General features: G+C 58.7%; 1 protein-coding gene and 1 non-coding gene across 3 annotated transcripts in view; both read right to left on the bottom strand.

Moving 5' to 3' along the window:
• Window positions 1-5,416: 5,416 nt before the first annotated feature.
• Window positions 5,417-12,828, bottom strand: part of LOC109492311 (collagen alpha-1(I) chain-like) — a 48,257-nt gene continuing 40,845 nt past the window's right edge. For both annotated transcript variants that reach the window (XM_023239760.2, XR_006586759.1), the window contains one exon: window positions 5,417-5,902. In XM_023239760.2, coding sequence (XP_023095528.2) covers window positions 5,714-5,902 — 189 coding nt within the window. In that variant the 3' untranslated portion in view covers window positions 5,417-5,713. The remainder of the gene's footprint in view (window positions 5,903-12,828) is intronic.
• Window positions 11,818-11,953, bottom strand: LOC111556884. The gene has a single exon (XR_002736592.2). It is a non-coding gene; the product is annotated as a U4 spliceosomal RNA (small nuclear RNA).

Below are 12,828 nucleotides of genomic sequence, written 5' to 3'. Positions count from 1 at the left end.
CACTGACGCTGGGCTCAGTGGGCGTGCACGAGTGTGTGTGCACGAGTGTGTGTGCGAGTGCACGAGTGAGCTTGTGTGTGCACTCGCGGGCATGCAGCCCCACCGCAGACGGAACCCGTACCCCTTCCCCCGTGCCCCCTGCAACCCCCAGATCTGCCGAGAACCTCCATGTTCCTAAAGCCCCGCCCCCTCTTCCTCAGACGGGCCCCTTCCCCCCCTCCCACCCCCCCATCCCGTGCAGAGACGCACCAGCCCCACAGCAGCACCCGGGCGTATGGACAGGGCCGGCCCTTGGTCCAAAGACCTGGCCAGGCCAGTCCCAGGTGGGGTGGGACCGCCCTTTACAGTTTATGGAGTGCACCCACCGGCACAGGCTCGCCCTCTCCCCTGTGAGTGGAGGGTAGAGCACCCAAGGGCCCGGAGCCCTGCTGGGTCCCAGCCCTGCCCGACCCAGCTGCCGCGGCGGCCACACGGCACGCGGAGCTGACCTCAGAGTTCGACCCCTCCTATCGGTGACCGGCTGCTGGCGTGGGGGCTCCCTTGGCCCCGCGGGATGGCGCCGCAGGGGCAGGGGACGGGCTGCAGGCCCCAAGGCGGCCCTCCTGGGGCAGCACGTTCGGCGGCGCCGGGAGCCGCTCCGCTGACCGGCTGACCCCGCAGCTGTGGGCGGCACCCGACCCGGTGCCGCTGACCCCCCCGAGGGGATCAGGTGTCAGGGCGCGTCACCTCTTCCTGTGGGTGAGGTGACTAATCCCCCACCCCCTGGAGAGAGCAAGGCCCCCTGCCTGGAACTGCAGCCGGACAGCAGGAAGGAACCCGACAGGGGGCAGCCCACGGCCCCTGCCCGGATTACGCCAAGTTATTTCTGGAAGGAGCTACAAGCTGGGTGTGGTCACCAAGGCCACCACGAGGCTCTTCCCACGGGGGAGGCTCCTCCAGGCCGTGGCTTGGGGCCGCCACCCTCGGGCTCCAGGAGGGTGTGGGGGATGGGCTGTCACCTCTGGGGCGGAGGTATGTGGCCAGAAGAGGCCCCAGTGGGTCAGGGCTGTCCCGGGCCCCTCGAGACCTCACCTCCTGCGGCCTCCGTGGGAGTCTGGCCTTGGGGAGCCCTTGGGGGCTGGGCGAGGTGTTTGTGGCTCTGACAGGGAAGGGGTGCTGCACGCCCACACTTGGAGAGCACAGACTGGGGGCGAGCTTCTGCCCAGAGACGGGGAACGAGAGGGACACAGGACGCTGGGGAGCCTATGGCCGTGGCAGGCAGGCCAGGTCACAGTCGTCGCCTGACCTGTCCTCTCAGCATCCCCACACTGTCCAGGGACACTGGAATCTGGCGGACTCCCGCCTCCCCCGACCGGCCCTGACCCGTTGGAGAAGGCTGCTGGGTCTGAGGCCGGATCCCCGGGGCACAGCTCCACCGGACGCTGGAGACACAGGGCTGCCTTTGGGGTGCGCCCTTCCGGGTGGGCGAGGTGTCGGGGGACGCCTGTGCGGGACCTGGGCACGCCTCTGCCCAGTGACACAGTGACACAGTGACACGGCCTGTGGACCAGAGGCTGCAGACGACGCGCCCACCTACAACGGAATGGCCAGAAGCCGCCAGGACCACTGCACCCCGGCTCGGCAGAGGGACTCACGACCCCGGACTCCGCTGGGAACGTCAGCAGGGCGCCGAGAATGACCGTTCCAGAGGGGGACACGCAGGGCACGGAACAGAACCCCACGAAGGAGCGGAGGCGAGGGCACTGCCCAGGCGCGTGTCTGTGAGTCGTCTGACCCACGTGGCCCAGGTGGAGCTGCCTCGGTGTGGTCTGGGGAGGCGCGTGGCAGACGCGCTGTGTCAGGGCTGCTGCAACGTCCGGGTCCACGCGACAAAGGGCACAGCGACGTGGGGGCCGGGGTGCACGCTGGCAGGCGTAGCACAGCAGACCCCGCGCGCCGGAGGGGCTCCTGCCAGCTCAGTGGCCTGGAGGGACCCGCACAGGTGGGCAGGCACACGCATGACTCGGAACAGAGCCACAGGTGAATGAGGCAGAAAGGGCGACTCGAGCGGCTGAGGTGGGAGACTGTGGCGTCCGCGGGTGGGGGTCCCAGTCTGTGCGGCTGCAGGCGTGGCTGAGGGGGGCCAGGACAGGCGGACAGGTGGCCGAGGTGGGCGTCGGGGTCAGCGAGGACCGGGCCTCCGCTCTGAGTGAGGGGGCCCTGGGGGTGTGGACGGAAGCGGTCCGGCTCAGCCTTGTCCTTCAGACCCCCGCTGCCTGAAGAAGGGGGAGACCAGCGGGGAGCGAGGCGGGGTCAGACGTAAAGGTGATAGGTCAGCCAATGCACAGGGGGAAAGAGGACGGCTGAGGGAGGGGCTGGGAGGCGGGAGCTCAACAGTCCCCACTCCCCCTCCCCCACGCTGCCCTTGACCATTAGCTGCCCTGTGAGGATGTCAGGTCGACAGGCGGGTGTGCTGGGGGCCGGGACAGGGCAGGAAGCAGCCCTTGCTGGGCTGGGAAAGAGGGGGCAGCCCTCCCACTGGGGAGTTGGGACATCAAAGGAGTGAATGTAGACAGAAAAGAAGGGAGGGGGGGTGTGTGGAGTGGAAGGTGGGGAGGGGAGGGGAGGGGGAGGGGGGAGGAAAAGGGACAGGAGAGGAAGGGAGGATGGGAAGGGGGAGGGAAGGGTGGGGAGAGGAGGAGAGATGACCAGAAGAGAGGGGATGGGGGAAGGGAGGGGAGGGGAGGAGAGGGGAGGGGAGGGGAGGGGAGGGGAGGGGAGGGGGGCCTCCTGGGTGTCCTCCAGAGACAGGACCTGGTCGCGGGAGAGAGTCCTTTGACCAGATTTAAAATACCAGCCCTGCCCCATGACCGAGGGTGTTGGCGACATAAAGTACGGATTTCTGTCCACGGGAAGAGGGTGACCGAGGTGGGCAGGGCCTGGAGAAGGTGTTGGCTGTGTCCACAACCTCTGTAGTGGTGGCTTTCCCACAGGTCATAAAATCCACCCGTGTCACACCCAGGTTCTTATTTCTTTACAGAATAGAATAAAAATAAATTGTGGCGTTACCGTTATAAAGCCTGCGCGCCTGGTCCTAGAGGAAAACACATTGCTGACGGAGGTTCGGGAGCCGAGCAGGGGTGAAAGCAAGACCCGCCCAAACCATCAGGCACGTTTCTGATGGGGGGGGGGGCAGCTAATGAGATTGTGATCAGCCCAGGGGCCCAGGACCCCTGCCTGCCCAGTGCCCAGCTCAGGGGCTGGCGGGAGGGTTCCGGGAAGGGTGCCCAGGACAGGCGCACGCTGACGCGGCCCCAGGAGGACAACAGCCCAGGCAAACAGTCTGGGTGGCCCCCTGTGGGGCTCAGGGAAGGCAGTGCCCCTGGCCCTGCTCAATCTGTGCCCCCACCGAGCTCAGGGCTACCTTGTCCCTCGTGAGCACGCAGGTCGCTTGGCCTATGCAGTGACAGAGCGGGTGAGGTGCCCTGGGGCAGCCCGGGTGTCTGGAGTCTGTCCCCGGGTAGTAGCCCCGACCTCGCATCCCCCAGGCTTGGTTTTGAGGGTCCCAGGTAGAGCTCAGGGGCGAGGGGGCTTCTGCCCCCCGGGTGCTCCACCCCCACAGCCACTGGCCGCAGGTCCCAGGGGGCAGCAGCTCCAGCCTCATCTAATCTCATTTCTGGGGAGGGGTCTGTAGCCCCAGCCTGGACAAGATTCCTCGCTTCCGGCAGCCTTGCTCTGTCCTCAATTGGGGCTCCCAAGCCTCCACGGGGCCACGAGAGGGCCAGCCAGTGTTTCGTGGAAACCAGCAAGAACCCAGGCCCTGCGGAGAGCAGTGCTGGCAGGGGCCCCGCCCCACGGCGGGTGCAGTCACATTCCCGACACCTCACCTGCGTGGTGGGAACCCGCCTGGCTCGTGGAGCCAGCTGAGCTCTCGCCGGGACTCCGCCTGCCGGCCCAGGGTCATCACAGACGGCTGTCCCTGGCGGTGTCCACGCCTCTCCGCTCCGGGCATCGGGGAAATGGAGTCTCTCCAGCAACAGCTGGGCTGGTTTCGAGGCTCCGATCCTGGAGAAGCAGGCGCACGGCTCATTTGTCTGCCGGTGGGCGCACATCACACGCCCGCACAGTCCCGGCGTGACGTGCGGATGTGGACACAAGTGGGGGCACCGCAGCCCTGGGAACAGCAGAGGCCCCTCCTCCAGAGGGCCCTTCCTGGGCACAGGGGCGTGGCCCTGACCCTCACCCAGAAACGCACAGGTCCGGCTTACTGTGCGTGCCCCCGGGGGCCTTCCTGTGCACCTGCCTCCCCACCCCACCAACCCCTGCCCCCGCCAGGAGCTAGGTTCACAGTTCAGAGTTAAGTTCACCGACCACTGACCTGGGGGCAGTTCTAACTCCAGCCTGTGTGGTCTCATGGCCCAAGCACTGGGATGTAGTCTCGTGTCCCCAGGAGCAGCCTGGATGGTCACCCCTAGTGTGTTTGCCGCGTGCCTACTTACCGATAGTCAGCTGTGTCCCGTACGTCAGGATGCAGCGGGGGGACACAGAACCCAAGCGAGAAGACACCCAGGAACGACCGCTGATGGCCTCCCCAGGAAAATGCAACCGGGGGAAGCCGGGGGCTTCCGGACCGTTCTGGGAGCCGCACCCTCTAAGAGGGATGGATCCCAGAGAGGGGTTGTGCTCTGCCACCCAGCCTCTCCAGTCCTGGGGCCTGAGCCAGGACAAGGCTGGACACACCCCCAGTCGCCTCTCCTGGCTACTCGTCACTGCTGGGTCTCTGCTGCTGGTGGGGTGGGCGGAGGGGGGGGGCCGGTCAGCAGGAGGGCCTGGGTGTGGATGCCCGGCCGCCCCGGTCACCCAGACCGACGCCTCTCTCCGCACGTCACGCACGTCACGGGGGACATGGCCCCAGGCTGTGTGGGCTGCATCTGGGCCCCTCTGCCAATCTTGTGGCTGTGAGTCAACACTGGGGTTCCTGGAGGGAAGGGAGGGTCTGTTTGCTGGTCGACACTTGCTAATCTCTGCCTTCCACTGGGACACTGGGGCCCCTTCTGCTGTGTTAATCCTGAGCAAACCAGGCTCCGTGGCTTGCCTCTGACCTTCTCTTCTGTCCACACCTGCCCTGCCCGCGCTGGGGCCACGCTGGGCCAAGCCTGCCCCCGCCCCCACCTCAGCGGGTTCCAGAATCTCCCTGCTGCCTCTTCTCTCCCATCCAGGGCTGCGGGCAAGGAGAAGGGAGAGGGAAGGTGGGGAGGGGGAGGCCCCTGCCCCGGGTCCTGCCGCAAGGCAGGGCCCCCGGAACCGAGGGCCCGTGCACGCACAGCTGACGCCTCCTTGGGCTGGCTCTGCCCTCGAGATGCAGTGGCTGCCCCTCCCCTGTCCCGTTTCCTCCTCCCCCACTGCTTCCTTTCCCCTCTGCTGCTCAGAAAGGAGCTTTCTGGAGAACACTTTATTTTGATGTGGTTTCAAGTTTATGGGTAAGCTGTACAGATAGCAGAAAGAGCTCCTGTCTGCCTTTACCCAGATTCACGGATGTCTGCACCTCAGTCTCTCGGCTTTGCTGGTTCCTCTCGTGTGTGCGTGCACTTGCCCACCGTCTGTATCCACGTGTGTTTTCTAAGCCACATGGGTTTGAGAAGCATGGCCTCCGCCCCTCCATAGGCGGGTGGGTGTCTCCTAGAGACGGCCAGGGGTCGCCCTCAGCAGAACCAGCAGGGGCACGCCGCGCCCTCTAAACCAGGGCCCTCTGTGGTCTTGAGCCGGTCATGGTCGTCATGGCCGCACATTCTCCAGGATTCGATCCAGGACCACAGGTCCTCAGCCTTTCTCTGTGTTCCTTGACCATGGCCTTTTCGAGGGGTGCAGGCTGGTTATGTCGGACGGCACCCCCAAATCCGGGTCCGTGTGCAGCTTCCTCCCCCTAGGATGGAAAAATAACAGTAAAGCTGTGCCCTCGGGGCATGGCTTCTGGAGGCACCCAACGTCGGGCAGAACCATCGCCGGGATGGATGTCCACCTGCATCACTGGGCTCAGGGTGCGTGGGCCAGGTCTCTCCACTGGAAGCCACCCATGTTCCCTGGAACTGGGAAGGGTCTGATGGGCGAAGCTGGGGGCCCCGTAGAGAGCTGGGCGCCAGCCCGCCTCTCTAATCCCTCCCGCTCTCCTTAGTTGGCATTCCAATGCGGGGAGACCTTCCTCTTCTTTCCCATTTGTTTATCTTTCCTTGATTCATCTATATCAGTAAAAGCTCATGAACTTCTATTTGCGATGTGAATCTATTTAAAAATATAAACCCATCAGGAAAAGAGGGGGCTGGGAAGCTCTAAGCTTCTGTTCCCCACAGACACACTGGCACAAACAAGGACGAGGTGAGCCAACTTTGCCACAGCTCGAGACCGTCAGAGGAGTGCAGAAACCAAGCTAGTGTCCCATCAAGAAAGGGCCGTCTTCAAAATGATAGGAAATCTTTGGGGCATTTTTTCCCATCCTTGCCCCACCTCCACCCCAGTGCAGTGGCAGTTTTGGCCTTGGCCTGGCAGCCCAGTTTCCCATTATTCCTCCCCCAAAACCAGAAGGAGCAGAGAATGCCTTGTCTGCAAATTATTGTGTACGTCTGTTCTAACCTGTCTGGTGGGCACCTGAAGGGCTGACACAAGGTGCTCATCTCCGTTTTGCTTAACTTGGGACCTGGGTGGCCAAAACAGCGGGCACAGCTCTTGTAAGCCTCTAGGTGACCACAGACCCACAGATTCCTGGAGCAAGGGGTCACAGGTGGAGACCCGCAGTGGTCCACCTTCAGCCTGCACTGATTCAAGTGGGGCTCTTCGGGAAATCAGGACGTGAGAGCAGCTATGTGCAAATGGGAGTTTGGAAAGCCACATCCTTGTTCGGGCGAGACCCCCGGGCTCAGAGCAAGCCTGCCCGAGTGCTGAAGACCCGTCCCAGCACAGAGCCAGGCTGTAAGACTGCAGAAGCTCGAGATAGTTGAGAAAACTCTACCAGAGCATGAGCTGAACACGAACTAAAGGAGCAGAGACTTCAGTGATCACACCAGGCAAGAACAGTCTTCGTAAAAATGTTTGGACAAGTCTCAAAACAAATGGACGGGACAGCCTTCAACAACAATGAAAGGAAGCAAGGAAATAAGGAAGGAGGAAAAGAGAAGAGAGGAGAAGAAAAGGCAGAGAAAAAAAAAAAACCCAGCAAACACTGGAGAAGGCGGAGGTTCTAATTTCCAGAGCTACCTTAATTATAATAGTCACGTCCCCAGTTTTCAACGAAAATCACAAGGCTCACAAAGAAGACATGGCCATTAAAAGGAACAAAATCATCCCCGAGGAAGATTTACTGGACAAAGACTTTGGAACAGCTGTGTTAGGTGTGCTCGGAGGGCAAAGGGGACCCCAGATGGGAAACAAAAGGCAATCAGGAAACCGATGCGCACCCAGAATGAGAATGTCGACAAAGAGATAAAAACCGTTATTAAGAAACCAGACAGGAATTCTGGAGCTGAAACGTACAACAACTGAAGTGAGGAATTTGCTAGAAGGAAAGAGTGAGAAGTGCGCGTGCAGGAGGGGCCCTGGGCTGACATACGCACGGTGAGTGACCCAGGAGAGAAGAGAAAGGGGCAGAAATGTTGGAAGGAATAAAAGTGAAAACTTCCAAGAAGCATGACAATCTCCAAGTAGGATCAACTCCGAGAGATCGACCCCGACACGCATCGTAATCAGACCGCTGAGAGACGGAGAGATGACCCTGGAAGGACCGGACAGAAGCATCTTGGCACGTGCATGTTCTCTCCACCGAGAGACTGTCGGCTGACTTCCCACCAGAAATCTCAGGAGACAGAAGGGAGTGGATGGTAGATGTGAAAGTCCTGGAAGAAACAGCAGCCAGCCACGAATTCTCTCTGGGAGAGCTGCTGTCCTTCGAAAACGAGGGAGAGATTAAGACATTTCCAGAGAAACAGAAGCTGAGGGAGAGCCTTATTACAAGACCTGCTTTACAAGGAGTACGGAAAGGAGCCCCTCGGGCTGCAGTGAGGGACACTAGACGGTAAATCAAAGCTGTACGAGGGAGTGAAGGTCTCCCGTACAGCTAAGCATGTGGGCAAATACAGAAGTCAATGTTACTATAATTTCTGTTTGCCCCTCCACTTTTAATTTTCCACGGGATTTAAAAGACAAACGCATGAAAACCACAAATCCGTGTCGCTGGGCGTCCACGGTAGCAGCCGCGACTTGTCACCACAGCAGCACAAGGAGTGTGTATACCGGAAGCTCGGTCGGCAGCAGGCCCACGTGGGCTACGGAAGCCTGGGGTGTTGGGTGGCCCCACGAGCAGCACAAAGACGCCCATGGAATAGACACCAAAGGAAATGAGAAGGGAATCAAAAGCCATCACTACCGAAGACCAACGAAGCACAAAAGAAGGCAGTCACGGGGGGAACAAAGAACCAGAAGCCGCACAGGAGGCGAACAGTAAGCCGGTGGAGGAAAGTCTGTCGTTGTCAGTACTCACTGCACACGTGCACAGGTTGATTTAATCAGGGTTGATTCATGAAACCCCCGCCAGGGGCACCTGGTGGCTCCGTTGGTGAAGCATCTGACTTTGGCTCAGGTCACAAACTCACAGTTTGTGGGTTCGAGCCCTGCGTCGGGCTCTGTGCTGACAGCTCGGAGCCTGGAGCCTGCTTCCGATTCTGTGTCTCCTTCTCTCTCTCTCTCTCTCTGCCTCTCTCTCTCCCTCCCTCTCCGTCTCTCTCTCTCCCTTTCTCTCAAAGACAAATAAACATTAAAAAAATTAAATAATTAGGAATGCAAGCTGGTGCAGCCACTCTGGAAAACAGCATGGAGGCTCCTCAAAAAACTAAAAATAGAACTACCCTACGACCCAGCGATTTCACTACTAGGTATTTACCCAAGGGATACAGGTGTGCTGTTTCGAAGGGACACAGGCACCCCCATGTTTATAGCAGTGCTATCAACAATAGCCTAAGTATGGAAAGAGCCTAAATGTCCATCGACGGATGAATGGATAAAGAAGATGTATATACATACAAGGGAGTATTACTCGGCAATCAAAAAGAATGAAATCTTGCTATTTGCAACTACGTGGATGGAACTAGACGGTATTATGCTAAACGAAATTAGGCCGAGAAAGACAAATATCATATGACTTCACTCATATGAGGACTTTAAGAGACAAAACAGATGAACATAAGTGAAAGGAAGCAAAAATAATATAAAAACAGGGAGGGGGCAAAACAGAAGAGACTCATAAATATGGAGAACAAACTGAGGGTTATGGGAAGGGTTGTGGGAGGGGGGACGGGCTAAAGGGGGGAGAGGCACTAAGGAACCTACTCCTGAAATCATTGTTGCACTATATGCTAACTATTTTGGATGTAAATTAACAAATAAATAAATTAAAAAAAAAAACAAAGAAAGAAAAACACAATCCAAGGGCACCTGGCTGGGCCAGTCGGTAAAGCACACAGGTCTTGATCTCGGGGTCCTGAGTTCAAGCCCCACGTTGGGTGTAGAGATTACTTAAAAATCAAATAAAACAAAACAAAAATAAAAGTGAATAAGAACCACAACCCAACTACACGCTGTCTGTAAGACACTTGCGTTAGAGCTAAGGTTACAGACAGGCTACATGTGAAAAGCTTAGAAAAATATCTTCCGTGCAAATGGTAACCAGGAGAGAGCTAGGGCGGCCGCATCAGCACCTCATAAACTAGACTTTAAATTCCAAACGGTTAGAAGAGTCGGAGAAGGGTATTATGGGTAAAGAGTCAATTCAGCGAGAAAATGCTGCCAATTGCAAACCAAACCTCACGGACGCAACCACGCGCAGAGAGGCGGAGAGGCCCAGGTGACAGTCGGAGGCTCCCGCCCTGCGCTCCCGGGACGGCAGAAGAGCCAGGCGGAGGGCTAAGAAGGAAACGGAACTGGCACCCACCATGAACCCCCTGCCCCACACGCGGACACTCGCTAGGGCCGAAGATACGTGTGCCCCCAGTTCACACAGAACGTCCTCCCGCCTAAACTGTACCTGATGCTCCAAACAGGTTTTAATACATTCAAAAATATTACAGTCATGCGGGCTCTTTTTTCCCGACTACAAAGGGGCTAAGCTACAGACCGGTAATGGGAGAAAAGTGTAACGTTCACAAATACGTGCACGTTAACACGGTCTCAAGCAACCAGCGGGTGAAAGGAGAGATCAGGGGGCACGGGGAGATCAATGAACACGGAAACACAACAGGCCAGACTGTGAGTCTCGGCGAGGGGGCGCCAAGGGGGACGTGCCCAGGTGTGACGCCGGACGGGGAAGACCCCAGGTCCACTACTGAGCGCACACCTCACGGCCCCAGAATCAGGAGGGAGCTCGCGGAGGGAAGGCAGCGATAACCGTTCGAGCAGGGATAAATGAGGCAGAGGCAGCGGAGAAAACCAACGAAACCAAAAGTCCGGTCTGAAAAGACCAGCAGAGACCGCGAGCTGGGTGGACGGAGAACAAGCGGGAAGCCGCGAATGGCTAAAACCGAACGTGGAAGGGGCGTTACTATTGATTTCACAGACACAAATGCGATCGTAAAGAATGCCATGAGCAATTTTGGTCGCATTGGATAAACTGGAAGAGAAGGACAAAGTCCTAGAAACGCACGATCTACAAAACCGACCCATAAAATACGGGGACCTGTGGTCAGCGGGGAGCGTGAGTCAGTAATCGCGCCCCTCCCCGCCAAGAAAGTCTCAGGACAAGAAGGCCTCACTGGGGAGGCCGCCAGGTGCTTACAGAAGAACCAACACCAATACCTCTCAGACTCTTCCGGAAAACTGCAGAGGGGGGACAGCTCGGACGTCACCGCGAGGCCATCGTTCCCCTGACACCAAAGCCAGACAAAGACAGAAAAAGAAAGGAAGGAAAACAACACAGGCTGGTGTCTGTCACGAATACTGGTGCAAACGATCCTCAACAAAACACTAGCAAAGCAACTGAGACGCGTATTAGAGAGTTAGACACTATGACCAGGTGGGGTTTATTCCCTGGATGCAAGAACCGTCCGGCTTCCACAAATCAGCCAGTCACCCCATTCATGGAATGGGGGGGGCACACGATCATCTCGATTGATGCAGAAAAAGAATTTGCCAGAATTCAAGACCCTTTCAGAATAAACATGCTCAACCACGCAGGATTAGACGACAACTGTGTCACGGTAAAGGGGACATACGGCAAGCGCCTGGCTCACGTCCTTCCCGGTGGTGAAAGACGAGAGCTTTGCCTCTCGGATCGGGGGCAGAGATGCCGGCCCTTACCACTCCCGCTCAGCAGAACCCCGGAGGCTCTGGCCAGGGCCACCAGGCAAGAAAGAGAAACACAAGGGGCCTGGATTGAAAGGGGAAAAGACAAACTATCCCTGGTCACAGATGACATGATCGTACCCATAGAAAACTCTGAGAACTCCACCGAAAACCTGTTCGAGCTTCCTGCGGTCTGCACGTGCGCCCCCCAAGTCCACGTGTTGAAGTCCCAACCCCAAGAGGTGACGGTGTCAGCAGGTGGCTGGGTCGTGCGGGTGGGGCCCGCAGGAAGGGGGGCCGTGCCATCGTGGGAGAGCCCCCACGGAGCCCCCTGACCCCTTGTCGGCAGTCTGCACCCCAGGAGAGAGCCCTCCTTGTGCACTGTTGGTGGGGAGAGTGGAAGGCTGTAGTTATTTCGTAGTTTGGCGATTCCTTACAGAGTTAAACACAGAATGATGATGTGACTCGCAAGGCCGCTCCCAGGCTCTCCCCCAAAGGAGCCGGAAGCAAGGACTCGACCCGCGCTCACGGCAGTCAGAAGGTAGCCCCACGTCCATCCACAGGTGACCGCGTAAGAAAACGCGACGTATTCAATTAGCAATAATCGCGCCTCGGATAAACCTCATTGGCTACGATACTGCCACTGCGCAAAGCTAAACACGACGTATTCAAACGGTGGGATGTTACGGGGCTTTAAAAAGGTAGGGGATTCTGACACCTGCCAGCACGCGGAGCCTTGCAGACACGAAGCTCAGCAAACGAGCCAGACCCAGAAGGATAAATGGTGCAGATTGCACTCGCTTGGCCCTGAATCGCCACATCCAAGACGGAGAGCAGACAGCGGGCGCCAGGGGCCGGGGCGGTGGCGTGGGGTGGGAGTTGCGTGACGGACAGAGTCTCTTACAGGAAAGACCAAAGGTGATGGAGGGGGGGTGGGGACGGCTGCGCCCCGCCCCACACAGAGCTGTCACTCTCTCTGGGCCCCTCCAAGGCCCCTATTACTGCCCCACATGGTCCTGTGTGCTGTTCTTTTTGTCCCAGTGGAATCCCCAGTGCCCAGGGCAGTACCACCTTGGGGCTCAGAATTTGCTAGAAGAAAGGAAGGAAGGAAGGAGGGAGGGAGGGAGGGAGGGAGGACACGGGCAAGGAAAGCGATCTCTGTGAAGACCAGGAAAAAGCAAGAGGAGAGGTTGAGGGCTCGTAGTCTCCCCCCAAGGCAGGGTGGGAGGAATGGGCATGGTCCTTCTCACAGTGGGGGTGGCTCCAGGGACCAGGATGCCCATCCCCCACAGCCACCCCCCACCCCTAATGCTGTGACTTGCCCTCCTGACCAGCAACCAGTCACCAGCTGGGCGGTCACGGCCACCTCTCTGTATCCCAAATGCCCAGCCCGGGGCCGGGGTGCTCGGTAATGTCTGTCGACGGACAAGCTGGAGGTCTGGGGGGCCGTGGTGGCCCAACGCGTCCTCCACCTGCTCTTTCTGGAGCAGGCTGACACCCTGAGTCTCGCTGGAAATACCCTGAGTGCAC

This window comes from Felis catus, chromosome D1 (genome assembly GCF_018350175.1).
Source record: "Felis catus isolate Fca126 chromosome D1, F.catus_Fca126_mat1.0, whole genome shotgun sequence".
Taxonomy (NCBI): Eukaryota; Metazoa; Chordata; class Mammalia; order Carnivora; family Felidae; genus Felis; species Felis catus.
Note: the sequence above shows the minus strand (reverse complement) of the source record. Positions and strands in the feature narration are given on the sequence as shown.